The sequence below is a fragment of the Acipenser ruthenus genome, chromosome 27 (assembly GCF_902713425.1).
Source record: "Acipenser ruthenus chromosome 27, fAciRut3.2 maternal haplotype, whole genome shotgun sequence".
NCBI lineage: Eukaryota > Metazoa > Chordata > Actinopteri > Acipenseriformes > Acipenseridae > Acipenser > Acipenser ruthenus.
Window position 1 is genome coordinate 23796803 of NC_081215.1, and position 13988 is coordinate 23810790.

The following is a 13988-nucleotide window of genomic DNA, read 5'->3' on the forward strand; positions in this document are numbered from 1 at the left end:
CAGATGGCACTGCTTGTTGAGTGTGTGAAACATTGCCAGTTATTTTTAGCCTGCTGCAAGATACTGAAATGCCTTTCTGTGACAATGCAAGCAAACCCATTTTTCCTCAGTAGGCCACAGACACTTGGTGCAATAAATTATCTTGTAACATTAAACCTGTAAAAGGCTGCGGACAACCTGTTTAGTGGGAAAGATGCCAAGTTAGCAAGAAATCCTGTCCTAATTTATCAAAGGTGACTTGTCACTTTTACTACACGTTAGCAAAGGAAATGTTTCCTAAAAAGGGCGGACGTGCACAAGGTATTCCAGGGATGCAATCCCACAAACACTATAAATATGGAAAGCAGGTGAGATCAGTCTACTCTATCAAAGGGAGCTCGAGAAAACTAACTGCATCTCCTGGGTAAGTGTAACCCTTATAATAGTCACTTGTATTTTACAGATTGGGAGCCTGTGCTGTGCTTTGGAGTGGACAGAATTCCCTCCGCTTCTGCAGTCTATGTTCAATTACCAAGGTTTGACTACAGGTATATTAATCATTAGAGGTGCAAAACTATGCCGATTGTTGATAATAACCTTTTTAATGTAGGTTTATTGATACAATATTTTGCCTTTTACAAATGCTGTTGCAGAGATCAGAATTTTTCTTCCTAGGGGAGATGTGGGTATAGAAACACATTGTTGAGTTCGAGAGTACTGACATTTTTATAGACTGGAGTAATAAAAAAATAAAAATAAACCCTTTTTTATGACTGAATCGTAATGTTCTTGCTTTTTAAAACTTATACGCAAAATACATGGACTGAATCTGAGACAGATTTTAGAAAAAATAAACGACACAGTTGTTTGCGTTCCGAGTACATTTTTTATTTATTTATGTATTTTTTTTTTTTTTTTTTAATAAACACATTACCATTCATATATCACGCTAGTTGCAATTATTTGGAATGTACGTAACATTTTTGTCAAAATCTACAGTCACATTTTCAAAATGAAACATTGAGCTGTTGAAAGAGTTGTTATATTAGCTAATGATTAGCGCTTCATATATATATATATATATATATATATATATATATATATATACACACACACACACACACACAGTTGTAGTCCAAAGTTTACATATCCCAATGGAAATTTATAATTTGAAGAATTTATAATGAAGAAAGTTACAAGAAATAGATGTCTGCAATTATTTATTTCAGCAATTTTTTTGCAAAACTCCAAAAATGCTGAAATAAATAATTGTAGACATCTATTTCTTGGAACTTCTGTCTATAACAAAGCAAATGTCAATTTATCATCAGTTAATCTGGCCTATCTTTAACCTGTGTGAGTTGTGCTGGCAGGTCCAGCAGTGTGAAAGGCAATGTGTGACGAAGAGGAGACACAAGCCCTGGTGTGTGACAATGGGTCGGGACTCTGCAAGGCAGGATTCGCCGGGGATGATGCTCCCAGAGCCGTCTTCCCATCCATAGTGGGTCGTCCTCGTCATCAGGTCAGCATCTGCGTGCATGATTAACACAGTATGCAGGCTTCGACTGGCACGGGCCGCAAAGAACGAAATACGTGTATTAGGGGTCTTCCCTTCCAGTTACTGTTTAGTATTTAAGCAGCAACATCATCCATCAGGGATGTGTTTATTTGCACGTTTGGGACATGTGGTTATAATGAGATAAATTTGTGTCTGATATCTGAAGAAAAAATGGACTTGGGAGTTCTCAGCCAACAATGAATATAGATGAATAGTTTCTTCACTGTTTCAGTGGGATAGTTCATAAGTGATAGCAGATGGTTTGCTACAGAGCTTCCCTTTGAATGAAGTCCCAATAATATCCCTACTATGTTGTTCACCTTGAGACATGCACTAGTGTCCCTTAAATATGAAACTACTTCAGTTACTTTGGTTTTGACATGAAAGCCATGCTGAAAACTAATAAAAAGCTTATCCCTCCAGTAAAAACGGCAATAATGCAACTCACAGAAATTGAGCTTAAATGTCTTTAAACTTGCTTTATTTTTTCATATTTGTTCAGGGTGTCATGGTCGGTATGGGACAAAAAGACAGCTATGTAGGAGATGAAGCACAGAGCAAAAGAGGTATTCTAACTCTGAAGTACCCCATTGAACATGGCATCATCACCAACTGGGACGACATGGAGAAGGTAACCCACAGGATTCCAAATGCGGTGTTCTGTATACTTATATATTGCATGCAGACTTTGACAATTCTGTTTCTTTCAAAAAGATCTGGCACCATTCCTTCTACAACGAGCTCCGTGTGGCCCCAGAAGAGCACCCTGTGTTACTGACTGAGGCACCCTTAAACCCCAAAGCCAACAGAGAAAAAATGACACAGGTAAAAAGCCGTTATTTTAACCAGAAGGCCGAACCATTTATTGACAATTAACTTTCCATCTTCAATATCCTTGTGCACTGTATTGTCACTGTAAATCTGTCTTCACAGATCATGTTTGAGACTTTCAATGTTCCTGCGATGTATGTAGCAATCCAGGCCGTGCTATCTCTCTACGCTTCTGGCCGTACCACTGGTAAGTGACGATTGGGCTGTGGAGGTGTCTCACAAAGACAACAATTATCTTTTCACTCTGAAAGTGTCGATGGAAAGGTTTCAGTGCTATTCCCTATCAAGTATGAAATGTAACCATTACTTCATGGGTATTTATACTTTAATACCGTCTAACCTGAATAGAGATATCAAAACTGCACTCAGTGGCTGCGTCACAGTGGTGTGTATTTTCAGTTTTTTTTCACAGAAATACTAACACGGCTGCTGGGCTCAGCTGTCCTGCGTTAGACCGAGACGCGCACTTGGGTCAAGCTGCTTGCAGTTTGGTGGGTATCCCTGCATATTGCTTCTTCGGTAACTGTAGGTCACTGATCTACTGCCACTCTTAGTGAACGAGTTTACCGCTACAGTAGTGTACGTACTCCATGCACCGTACCGTACCATTTGCACGTGTGTACAGTGCATTCTGCACCATACTGTACCGTTTGCACCGCACCGTACCGTTGGGGCGTGTTTCAAACTCGGTGCCTGCCTAAGGGTTTTGACCCCACAACCTGTCCCATGGCAGTTATACTGCAATTCTTACAAGACTTATTGCTGAAGGGAAATCCCCCTCTACTTTAAAAATCTATTTGGCAGCCATTTCGGCTTGTCATTAAGATTGATTCAGTCTCCCCAGGAGTGCATTTTCTGGCGGGGCAATTTTTAAAGGGAGCTTGGTAGCTTTGGCTGCCTATGAAGGACATTGTCCCTCACTGGAGGCTTAATGTGGTGCTTGAAGCACTTATGAGACTCCTTTGAGCCCTTGCATTCAGCAGAGCTGAAGCACTTATCAATGAAAGCGGCTTTCTTGCTTGCGATTACATCTCTGCGTGAGAGGCAAGTTTTTTCAATTGCAAAAGCCTGCTTAATTTTTGCAGAAGCCAGGGTGAAAGTTACACTTCTCACCAATCTTGCATTTTTGCCAAAAGCCATCTCGGAGATCCACATTAACCAGACTGTGGAACTAGAGGCTTTTCATCTGCCTCCTTTCCAGTCTGACAGGGAGCGGCAGCTTCAAGTGCTTTGTCCGTTGTGGGCACTAGTGTATTATGCGGACAGAACTCAGAGTTGGAGGCAGTCTGAGCAGTTTTTCGTCTGTTATGGGGCTAAATCTCATGGGAAACGGAGACTGTCACGATGGAGTGAGCCAACTTTCCCCCTCCAAAAAAGCTCACTGCCCATTTCTACCATGGGCATGGCAACTTCGCTGGTTTTGTTCCAGGGCGCATCTGTCAGGGACATTTGCGATGCAGCAGTGTTGGCTACTCCCCATACTTTTTTATTTTCTATTTATTTATACAGGAAATTAACCCATTAAGGCCAAGGCCTCATTTACAAGGGGGTCCTGACATACACAGACACAGTCATACATAAAACAACACAATTAATATTTGTGTGGTCCGGTCTTAGACAATAACAACAAATAAACAAAGCTGTAATAGTGTTTGCCTTGCGACAGCTTTGGTATTTCTACCCATGAGGTAGTGGTTACATTTCGTACTTGATAGGGAACGTTAGGTTATTATCATAACCCTGGTTCCCTGAAATAGAAATGTAACCATTAACCTTCAAGGTTGCTGCGTCCATGATTGCAGCAGGCTTGAAGGAAAAATGATGACGATGCTTGTGTCAGCTTGTGTCTTTCATTCCCTTTGGGGCGGGCACAACTGTGACGCAGGCACTGCGTGCAGCTTTGATATATCTATTTCCATGAGATAATGGTTACATTTCTATGGGTATATATCTATACCCATGAGATAATGGTTACATTTCTATTTCAGGGAACATTTTCTATGCTGCTTTGTCTTTCCATGCAGGTATCGTGCTGGACTCTGGAGATGGCGTTACTCACAACGTCCCCGTCTATGAGGGCTATGCTCTTCCCCATGCTATCATGAGGCTGGACCTGGCTGGCAGAGACCTGACGGATTACCTCATGAAAATTCTCACAGAGAGAGGCTATTCCTTTGTTACCACTGGTAAGCTTCCTCTGTAACATTCAACAAAGCTACAAGGGAGACAACTGGCTACATGGTGCTGGACATGTGATGTAATCGTCCTACAATGGTGGTTCATTAGCTCTTCAAACCAAGAACCTCCTAAGAGTCTGGTTTCAGGCCTTTTTTTTTATCATTTTTTAAATTCCCTCTGGAAGTGGTCAATCAACATTTTACCTCATCTGTTTTTTCTATGAGTTTCAGACTATTTGTCAATGAAGGTATTCCTGAACAGTAGCTAAGGCCACTTTAAAAGTAATCAAAGGCATGTAGTGTTGCATGTCCACCAGTGACTAGATTGAGGTACTTTATATAACACTTGTAATCTGCAAATGGAATTGCAGTGAATGACTAACAATGGTTTCAAGTATAGTAAAAGAAAACATTAATTATATTTTAAAAGAAGTACTCACCAATATAGGCCTTCGTTTATGTACATCAGTTTGAGCTGTCCACAACAGCTGTTCTCCGTAACAGTGACATTAATGTAGCATGCTTTTCCTGGCACTAAGGGTGTGTGTGCCAAAGGGATTTAGACAGGCGTAGCTGGAGCACAACCTCTGATAAACTACCAGGTGGAGCACAAACACGTCTGATGTTATTAGCTTAATGCAGTGCTAGATGTTTACGGATTATAGAGAAAGTTAGCAACAGCAAGATTCCTGTAGTGTCATCTCTTATCTTAATGACCTCTTAATGCTTTTCAAATGATCCCGATTTAAGCAAGAATGTGAATCTGAAAAAATAAAAAGGGCTCCCCCTGTTGGTGAGAGGAAATGCCTGCATTAGATTGAAACTGTAATATTACACTATTTTAAACAAATTCCTTGGGGGGGGGGGGAGGGGGGTCTGATCTATCAGCAGGTATAACAATTATTATTATTATTATTATTATTTATTTCTTAGCAGACGCCCTTATCCAGGGCGACTTACAATTGTTACAAGATATCACATTATTTTTACATACAATTACCCATTTATACAGTTGGGTTTTTACTGGAGCAATCTAGGTAAAGTACCTTGCTCAAGGGTACAGCAGCAGTGTCCCCCACAAGGGATTGAACCCACGACCCTCCGGTCAGAAGTCCAGAGCCCTAACCACTACTCCACACTGCTGCTAAACAGTACAGGTATATAAAAGTATAACACACATATTTCTCATACATTTAGAAGTGTTACAGTAAGCCTGAATTAAGTAAATTATTCTGTTGGTTGTTCATATGTGGCAATACAATGCCTGTTTCGAGGTTAATACATTTAGGTAAATGGATTATTACTTATGTGTCAGCATATTTCTTCGTTCTGCAGCTGAGCGTGAGATTGTGCGGGACATTAAGGAGAAGCTTTGCTACGTGGCCTTGGACTTTGAAAATGAGATGGCAACTGCAGCATCCTCCTCCTCTCTGGAAAAAAGCTATGAGCTACCTGATGGCCAGGTCATCACCATAGGAAATGAGAGGTTCAGGTGCCCAGAGACCCTCTTCCAGCCTTCTTTCATCGGTCAGTCCACTAACAATATTATTTTTTCTTGCAAAAGTGACAGTGGTGTGTTTAAAATCTTACAATGTCATTGTGATTGAAAATGGGTGTACTGCCATCTTGAGGTGTCTGTGCAGAGTACACCCTTTACCAAGGCTCAGTAAAATGCAGTATAACATAATGCGATGCATGACAAGGAAATATTATGCTTTCAGGTTGCCTTTTGTGTCATGTTACCACACCATTGTGCCACTAGATACAATTATACTTATTTCAAAGTACACTTTTTCTGTTTTAAATCTATATTCATGGCCAGATTGCAGTCATTTTAAAAGAGATACTTTGCTGTCTGCTTTGTATAGAATTACTAAGTAATAATATTAATAATAAGTAATAATTATTACTTTTGTCGAACAGGTATGGAATCTGCGGGTATTCATGAAACCACTTACAACGGCATAATGAAATGCGATATTGATATTCGCAAGGATCTCTACGCCAACAACGTGCTGTCCGGCGGAACCACCATGTACCCTGGTATAGGGGACCGAATGCAAAAAGAGCTCACAGCTTTGGCACCAAGCACTATGAAGATCAAGGTATGAACTTAGCAAACTAAGAAAGTTGGACCTACTCCATTTAAATGTGAGCCGTATTTAGTTAATGCAGTTTACATGACATGGAACCTGAAATTAAATTTGGTCTTCAAAACTCCATGGGAATATGCCAAATGAATCACCTTTTTCTGATGTGAAATAATACCCATTATCGATTGAAAAGATGGCGTTGGTTCTTACCTATTATTCTATAATGATTCTTTGGCTGATCTAACCTTAGTTATAGATGTCATGACTAGAGTTGTGGTAGTTTTGCCCTGGAACAAAATGTATAATATTCCAGTGCAGAAGGATTCAATAGGGTGTAGGGGTCGGTCCCGCTAGCCCTAGGTGGTACCCCATGATAATTAACATACCATAGATCTAGGGCCATCCACCATGAAAGAAGAGATGCATGCTCAATATGAATCAATTATAGAAAAGACTGTTCCAGCTCTTCAATAGGAAGCTGATATTTTTGCATTGAATGACAGAACCATCAGCTTGCTCCCATGGGGGTGAATAGATGTATATTATTTATGAACCAATGCATGAATTTTTATCTGCTTCGGATAGACTGTGGCTTCATTTTCCTCTTTTTTATGTCTTTATTTAAACAGAATTAAGTGTACACTGCCACACTGTGGCAAACTACTGCAATAGTGATTTCTTCAAATCCTTTTAATAAAACAGATCTTTCAACAAACCTTTCTTTAAAATACTGCAAAAGCCTTTATAATAATATCCTAGGCTGACACTACACTGAACAAAATTAAATGGATTCTCCAAGCACCTGGGTTGCAAGAGCCGGCCTTCTTGAATCTTAATCAAAGCCTATTCTGCATTGTAGATGATAGCTCCCCCAGAGAGGAAGTACTCAGTGTGGATCGGCGGCTCCATTCTGGCCTCCCTGTCTACCTTCCAGCAGATGTGGATCAGCAAAGGCGAGTATGAAGAAGCTGGCCCCTCCATTGTCCATCGCAAATGTTTCTAAACAGACTGGCCTGCAAGACTAAGCATTTCAATACCTTAGTCTTGCCCCTGTGAAAGCGGATTACGCGTTCAGTACAGCACTGTCATTGACAACCGTTTTTCTGGCTATACATGGTTATCTGGTATTGTCAATATAGGAGGTGTAAAACCCATTGTTTTCCAGTAGGCATCACGTTATTGTATTGTATCAATAAAATACAGTTTTAATATTAAGTGTTGTTGACTTTTTGACGGTGCCCTTTTGACTAAAAAAGATACAGTCCACACTAGTGCAACTTCTATTGCACAGTTTAAATATAATGGGTCTATGTACAGTCAGAGGAACCTGCTAAATAGTGAGATACAATACAGCTTACTGCTACAATAATACCACTACATTAAAAGAGGTTTCCGTGCAGGAGGGAAGTGAGGGAAAAACATTGATGAATTGTTTTGTGTGGAGAAAAAAATCCTTGTTTCCTTCTAAAAGGGGTTACTGCTGAAAAGTATGACATGGAATCATGATGATAAATGAAGAAATCTCACATGCCTCACAGCTTCTGTAATTGAAATACAGTATTTCTGAGCTATGCTCAAGGGGTCTTTATAAATATGTTGTTCTGAACCAAAGCATGGTTCAAACTTCCCTGCTGGTTTTCTATGAATAATGCAGCTGTATCATTCAATTTGGCACCATGGCTACCAGTTTTAAGCCTTCTAGCTTCATATCACTGCAAAACCTGCATTCGTTTTAGCTGTCATGTAATTATGTAGAAAGTAATATATTGTTTCCTAATCAATTCATAGTGAATTCAAATACAACATAATGCTGTGATTCCAGTTAAACAATTGCCCACTGAGGTTCTAAACTGTACCTAACCAATACATTATCACTCAGCACACACAAATACATCCTCTTAACTGTATTTGGCAGAAGGGAGTGCTGTTTATATATTCCTCATGAATTTGTGTGTCCCATTGCTATTCTCCTGGGAGTCTAGGAAATGTTGCTGTATCAGCTGTATCCCACAGCTACCCCACTTACTGCCTATTTACCAGCATGGAGATACATGAAAGTGACAAGCAATTGCAAATGATGCTTATTCAGTTTTAAATGTGTCTAAATAAAACCAAGCTCCCCTGAAAAGATTGCATCTCATTGTGGCCAAAGCAGTACATCAAACAAACGGTCTGATTCCCAAGCCTATGTTCACACTGGACTTTCTTTTGGGTTAATCTTTTACTAGACCAATTAAATTTGGTACAGTATGTTTCAAGGTCTGACTACATTACTGACATGCCAGGGATGAATTCTTGCCTCCTTTAAGATACCATTGCTTTCCTTTGATGACGCCTTGAGTGATTTAAAACATGGAGCCTGTATCGCACACCGCCTGTTTTATTTCATTACCAGTATTTCCATTCCTGGGTGCTACCTCCGTGATAAGTCTCCCAAATATCCCAATATAGTTCACGGTTAATGCAAGTATAGAGGTGCAACACCATAATAATAGTTTGTAGATCAGATTTAAAAATGCACATAGACATACCGTTTAAATGTATCTTTTAAAATGACATGATTTTTAAAAATACATTTTCAGGTAAACGAAAACAGCCTTGGGAAGTGTGTAGCTTGTGCCTGTAGAGTGTGAGTGAGTTAGCAAAAAATGCTCATGCTTCCTTAGGAAACAGAAAGCATGGTTATGTTCGCTCGCCATTACAGGACCTCATATAGCCATTCTCCATGCATTACATCCTTTACATATACAGCTGTGGCCAAACATTTTGCATCACCCTATAGAATTTACTCATTTTGCTACATAAAGTCGGATGCAACCTGCTCAATAACGTTGTGATAACATATTGAATTGCATACTGCTTTGTAGTTTTCCAAATGCTTAACGAAAAACTGTTAAATTGAAAAATGTGACATTTTGAAATCTAACTGAAATACTGTACTACTATTGTGGCTTCCGGTACACTTTTGAGATATGATTTTATAGTTTCTTTGATAACATGATGGTAAATAAAAGATCTTGATTATGTTCATTTTTTTTTTTTAAAATTATGTCTCAATACTAAAATTCTAGGCCAAACCTTTGGCCATAACTGTATATAGATCTAAAACTGCTGCTATTACTGCTTAGTCATTGGTCATTACATCCATATTACAACAGTGGGAAGCACATATTGTCTCTTTCAGAACTGTTTTTACACTGATTCGAGAAACATTTTGGATCAATATCATGTGGTGCCTTGGAGGATTCAGCACATCCTTGCAGAATATTGTGTTATTGTGCATTCCGCATGGTTCTCTCAATTTTCTAGCAGGTCACTGTGTGTTTATCTCCACCTAAACATCTCTGACTCATTCGTCTGACCTCTGGTATGTTTCACAGCAGGGGCAGCGCTGTGATTTGACACTTACAACCTCTAAACACACACACACACGCACGCACACACACACCAGGTGTGAAGCACAATTATGTTTTTTTTAGGTCATTTAGTCTCACAGGCCCACTGGAAACCCGATAACAATTCCCCTATAAAGTAGTGTGTCTGAGACGTGAGATTGATTCCTTTGATAAATGACAAAAAAAATTAAAGAAAACCAAGATTAGTTCATATCTATAATCCCATATTAAGAATATTTATAAAAAATACAGGATGGCAGTGACATCCTAGCTGTCACCAGAGGCTATAGAAATGAATCACAGACTTTTCTCAATAACTGTTATTATGACTTTCAACCCAGACTCATGACTGGGCTGGAAGAAAAGGTGCTCATGCTTGTGAGCCATGAACTGGATCTCATTCATGCATTCAAGCAATGGGACTTTCCCAAGTGATTGAAATTCCGAATTCCACCTCTATTGCTCATTACTGTTGCAGGCAGCAGAACCAGCTCTGTACTGTAACTCATTATGTTTGAGTTGGACACTGTAGAATTGTGCATTGATCTGGCAAGAAACATTCTGCTTCCATCTCTTCCAACCTGCTTTACAGACATCATTTACTGCTTGGTTTTCATCTCTCTGTAAACCGATGTGTAAATAGCAGCAATACTTTAAGTTGCCATAAGATGGCAAAGTTGAACCGTGAAGATAAACGATGCTCTTATAATATCTGAATTGGGTAATAAGCAGTGGGGAACAAGTAAACCCAACTGAATATTTACTGGAATATGTGTATGTCCTAAAAGCCCACCTCCTTTGGTTCAACCAGTCCTATAGTGGTACCCACAAGATTAGGATGTTGATCCCCTACAACTAAAATTGCTATATGGTGTCTTAATTTGCTCAAAATAGAAACAGATAGTCAGCTGTTACTCTTTGTCTTTATCATTTTAGTTTTTACTTTGCCAAGTAGCCTAAATGACAGCATCTGACAGCCTACAAATCAGCACACATCACATCAAATAATCACAAGGGGTGGCTAGGGTGACCGAACACAGAGATATATCATACCAGTAGTATGTATACAGGCGTGCATTTAGGCTGTGTAGATCATAACTTCAAACCAGAACAATATATAGTTTTCATTTTAGTAAGATGTGGATACATAAAAGTCTACTAGTCGCTAAGTATTTCACAGTAAAAACATAATTAAGTACTACCATACAGACCTTCAAATGAATGTCCCAAGCATGCTATAACCTATGTAATATTTAAGGTAGGCTATAAACCATCTAGTTTATTTAATTAGCAATGCCATACATTGGTAGAGGGCATGTTTGTTTAGTTCGATGTTAAAATATTTCAACTGGGCATTGGATAGTGAGTGACAGGCGTAGTGTTAGATGAGCCACAGTCTATTTCAATGATTGGAACAGGAAACAAGGCCAATGTAATCTAAGCCAGAAAGAAGATACTTTAACTGTACATTCACCAGTGTTTTTTTGCAGCTCCTAACCAGATTTGATATATATATATATATATATATATATATATATATATATATATATATATATATATATATATATATATATATATATATCCTTTGTGAATCTATATATTTCAAATGCATGACCCATAATATATAAACCTTAAATATAATAAAGATTGAACATATCTATTCTTTCTGTGGGGTTATCTGAGTGCAGCATTATTCCAATATATTTATTTTAATATTTATAATTCATGTTTGATGAGTTTATGAGGAAAATACATCATGCAAACTGCAGTGTACTGTCTAGTCTGTTCCAGTCTGACCAATCACCCCTCAGTGTATATGTCTGTTTACAAGCCTCATTATGACGTCTTGTTGTCTGACCTGGCCATGGACTGCATTAGGAAATCACAAGTCATGGAGGCCGCTGATGAAGTGTGGTACAATAACTTATGTTTTCCCTTTGTGTGCTATGTTTGAATCTGATGATGGCAGAATCCTGTTTGTGTGAATGATCATGATCAAAGCATTGCAAAATACTGATGATCACACTAAGATAAAGATGGGCAATTAACATAGCAGTGGTTTTAGACCTGGCAATGGTTTGAAAAGAATATTATTATGGAGGATATACATGAATCACTGAGTGACGGCAAATATATTATACTGATTACATTCCCAATAATAATTGACACACTGTGTTTCAATTAGAATTGAAGGGAAACTCCATTCTTCTGGCCTCCGTTTGTCCTGTTATTCTTCTTAGAGGCTAACCATTGATTCATGGCAGATCATTTAACTTTGGAACAGCCACATGCACAGGATAAATGGCAATCCATGGAATGTGGCTGGACTTCTGTCACCACAGTTTTTCATATTAAAACACATTATTATTATGTGTCTACAAAATATACTTAAGTCATGCTGTTTAAAAATGCCACTGCTTCTGTTTTGTTTTTGCTAACACTAATTTTTTAGCTTTTAATGGGAAATTACTAGAATGAAAGCACTGTAAATAAATATAGAATGTCATGTACTACTGTTGGTGTCCAGAGACAGAGGAGAAATCGAGAGTATGCAGAAGAGCTAAAAAATATGATTCTATTGCTATTTATAGTATTACTCACTCCCTTATAAATGTTGTTTTAAAGTAAGGTTTCTGTACGCCAAATAAAAAATAAAATAAAGTTGCAGGTTTTGTATTCCCATGTCGCTCACTTAGTGGCAGTATAGGAATAGTAACCAGAAGTAAAGTGACATAAGCAAATGGATGGTGTGTCAGTAAGCGAAAAAATATATAAAAATATCTGCTGGGATGGTGAAAATATTGATGTTTCAGCTGAGATGCATTTTAAAATAAGAAAAATGTTATTTATTCATTGATTTTTTTGCACCCGTAGCATCATGATCATATTAATTAGCTTAAACATTAAATATTATACCTTCTATCCTTGACCCCGGTAATCCACTCCTCTACCTATTCATATTGTGTCAGACAGCTACACTTTCCAGGTCCCTAGCGTTACCATCCCAATATCTCTGAATTTCCATCATACATAGCATTCCACATGTCCTTCAGGAGTTCAATCTGACTTTTCTCACCCGAGTTTCCAATTATAGACTGCAGATGTATTTCACTGGGCATTGCAGAGAACATTTTTCTTGTGCTTACTTGAAGCGCACTTCAAGGATATGATACCAAACTTAGTCCTGCAGCTGCTGCTGACCCACTTTCTAGTCATAAAGATCCAAAGACAAATGAAGGTGAAAACATCAGGGAGGAGGCCGTTGTGATTAATTGGCTTTCTCTACCTGTCCCAAGAAACCAGGGACAGAAACTAAACTGGGACACCTCTCTCTCTTTCTCTCTCACTCTTGCACTCTCAGAATAGTGAAGCCATCTGGCTCCTCTGTTTAAAACGCTGCCATAATGCATCTGACATATTTAGAAAAGTTATTTAACAATGCCACATGCAATTGATTAGTAATAGGGTCAACCTAATTTTGCATCAGGAGATTCCTTCACTATATTATCCCATTATACTCTATTCATAAAGCCTACAGTTTAAGGGTCTGAGCACCTACTTATACAGCATATTCTACTTCTAAATCCAACTCATTAGTTTGAAGGACTGGCCCAGGGAAGGCGTGAATTTAGTTTAAAGTAATATGTATTTTCAGAAGACTTGTGGTCTTGCACCAAGTATTTATTTGAAAGGTTTCTCTCTTGGAGACGTATGATGCACAATGCGATCCAACTATAGTGTTCCTAGTCAGGAGATCCCAGAACAGTATGTTCAAAAGTTCAAGGCTCAATACATTTTTTTTTCTTTTTCTAACAGACTTACAAGCAAGTGGTCACCCAGATCCTTATAGATAATGTCTTCTTTAAGTCTTCATGTTTCTCCAGCATCCAAAGGAAAGCAAATGTGTCACATTAGCTAATATATGCTGTTTAACTATTCCTATTGTATTATATGG

The 13988-nt window shown here is 38.6% G+C and overlaps 1 protein-coding gene across 2 annotated transcripts; it reads left to right on the plus strand.

Moving 5' to 3' along the window:
* Positions 1-312: 312 nt before the first annotated feature.
* Positions 313-7853, plus strand: LOC117432207 (actin, aortic smooth muscle-like). Of its 2 annotated transcripts, none has more exons than XM_034053779.3 (9): positions 313-403; positions 1353-1501; positions 2040-2168; positions 2252-2362; positions 2471-2555; positions 4393-4554; positions 5881-6072; positions 6469-6650; positions 7498-7853. In XM_034053779.3, the coding sequence occupies exons 2-9, from the start codon at positions 1373-1375 to the stop codon at positions 7639-7641; spliced, it is 1134 nt and encodes a 377-aa protein (XP_033909670.1). In that variant the 5' UTR covers positions 313-403; positions 1353-1372; the 3' UTR covers positions 7642-7853. The 2 variants fall into 2 exon arrangements, with proteins under 2 accessions (XP_033909670.1, XP_058858183.1); XM_059002200.1 differs by lacking the exon at positions 313-403 and adding an exon at positions 464-527.
* Positions 7854-13988: the final 6135 nt, after the last annotated feature.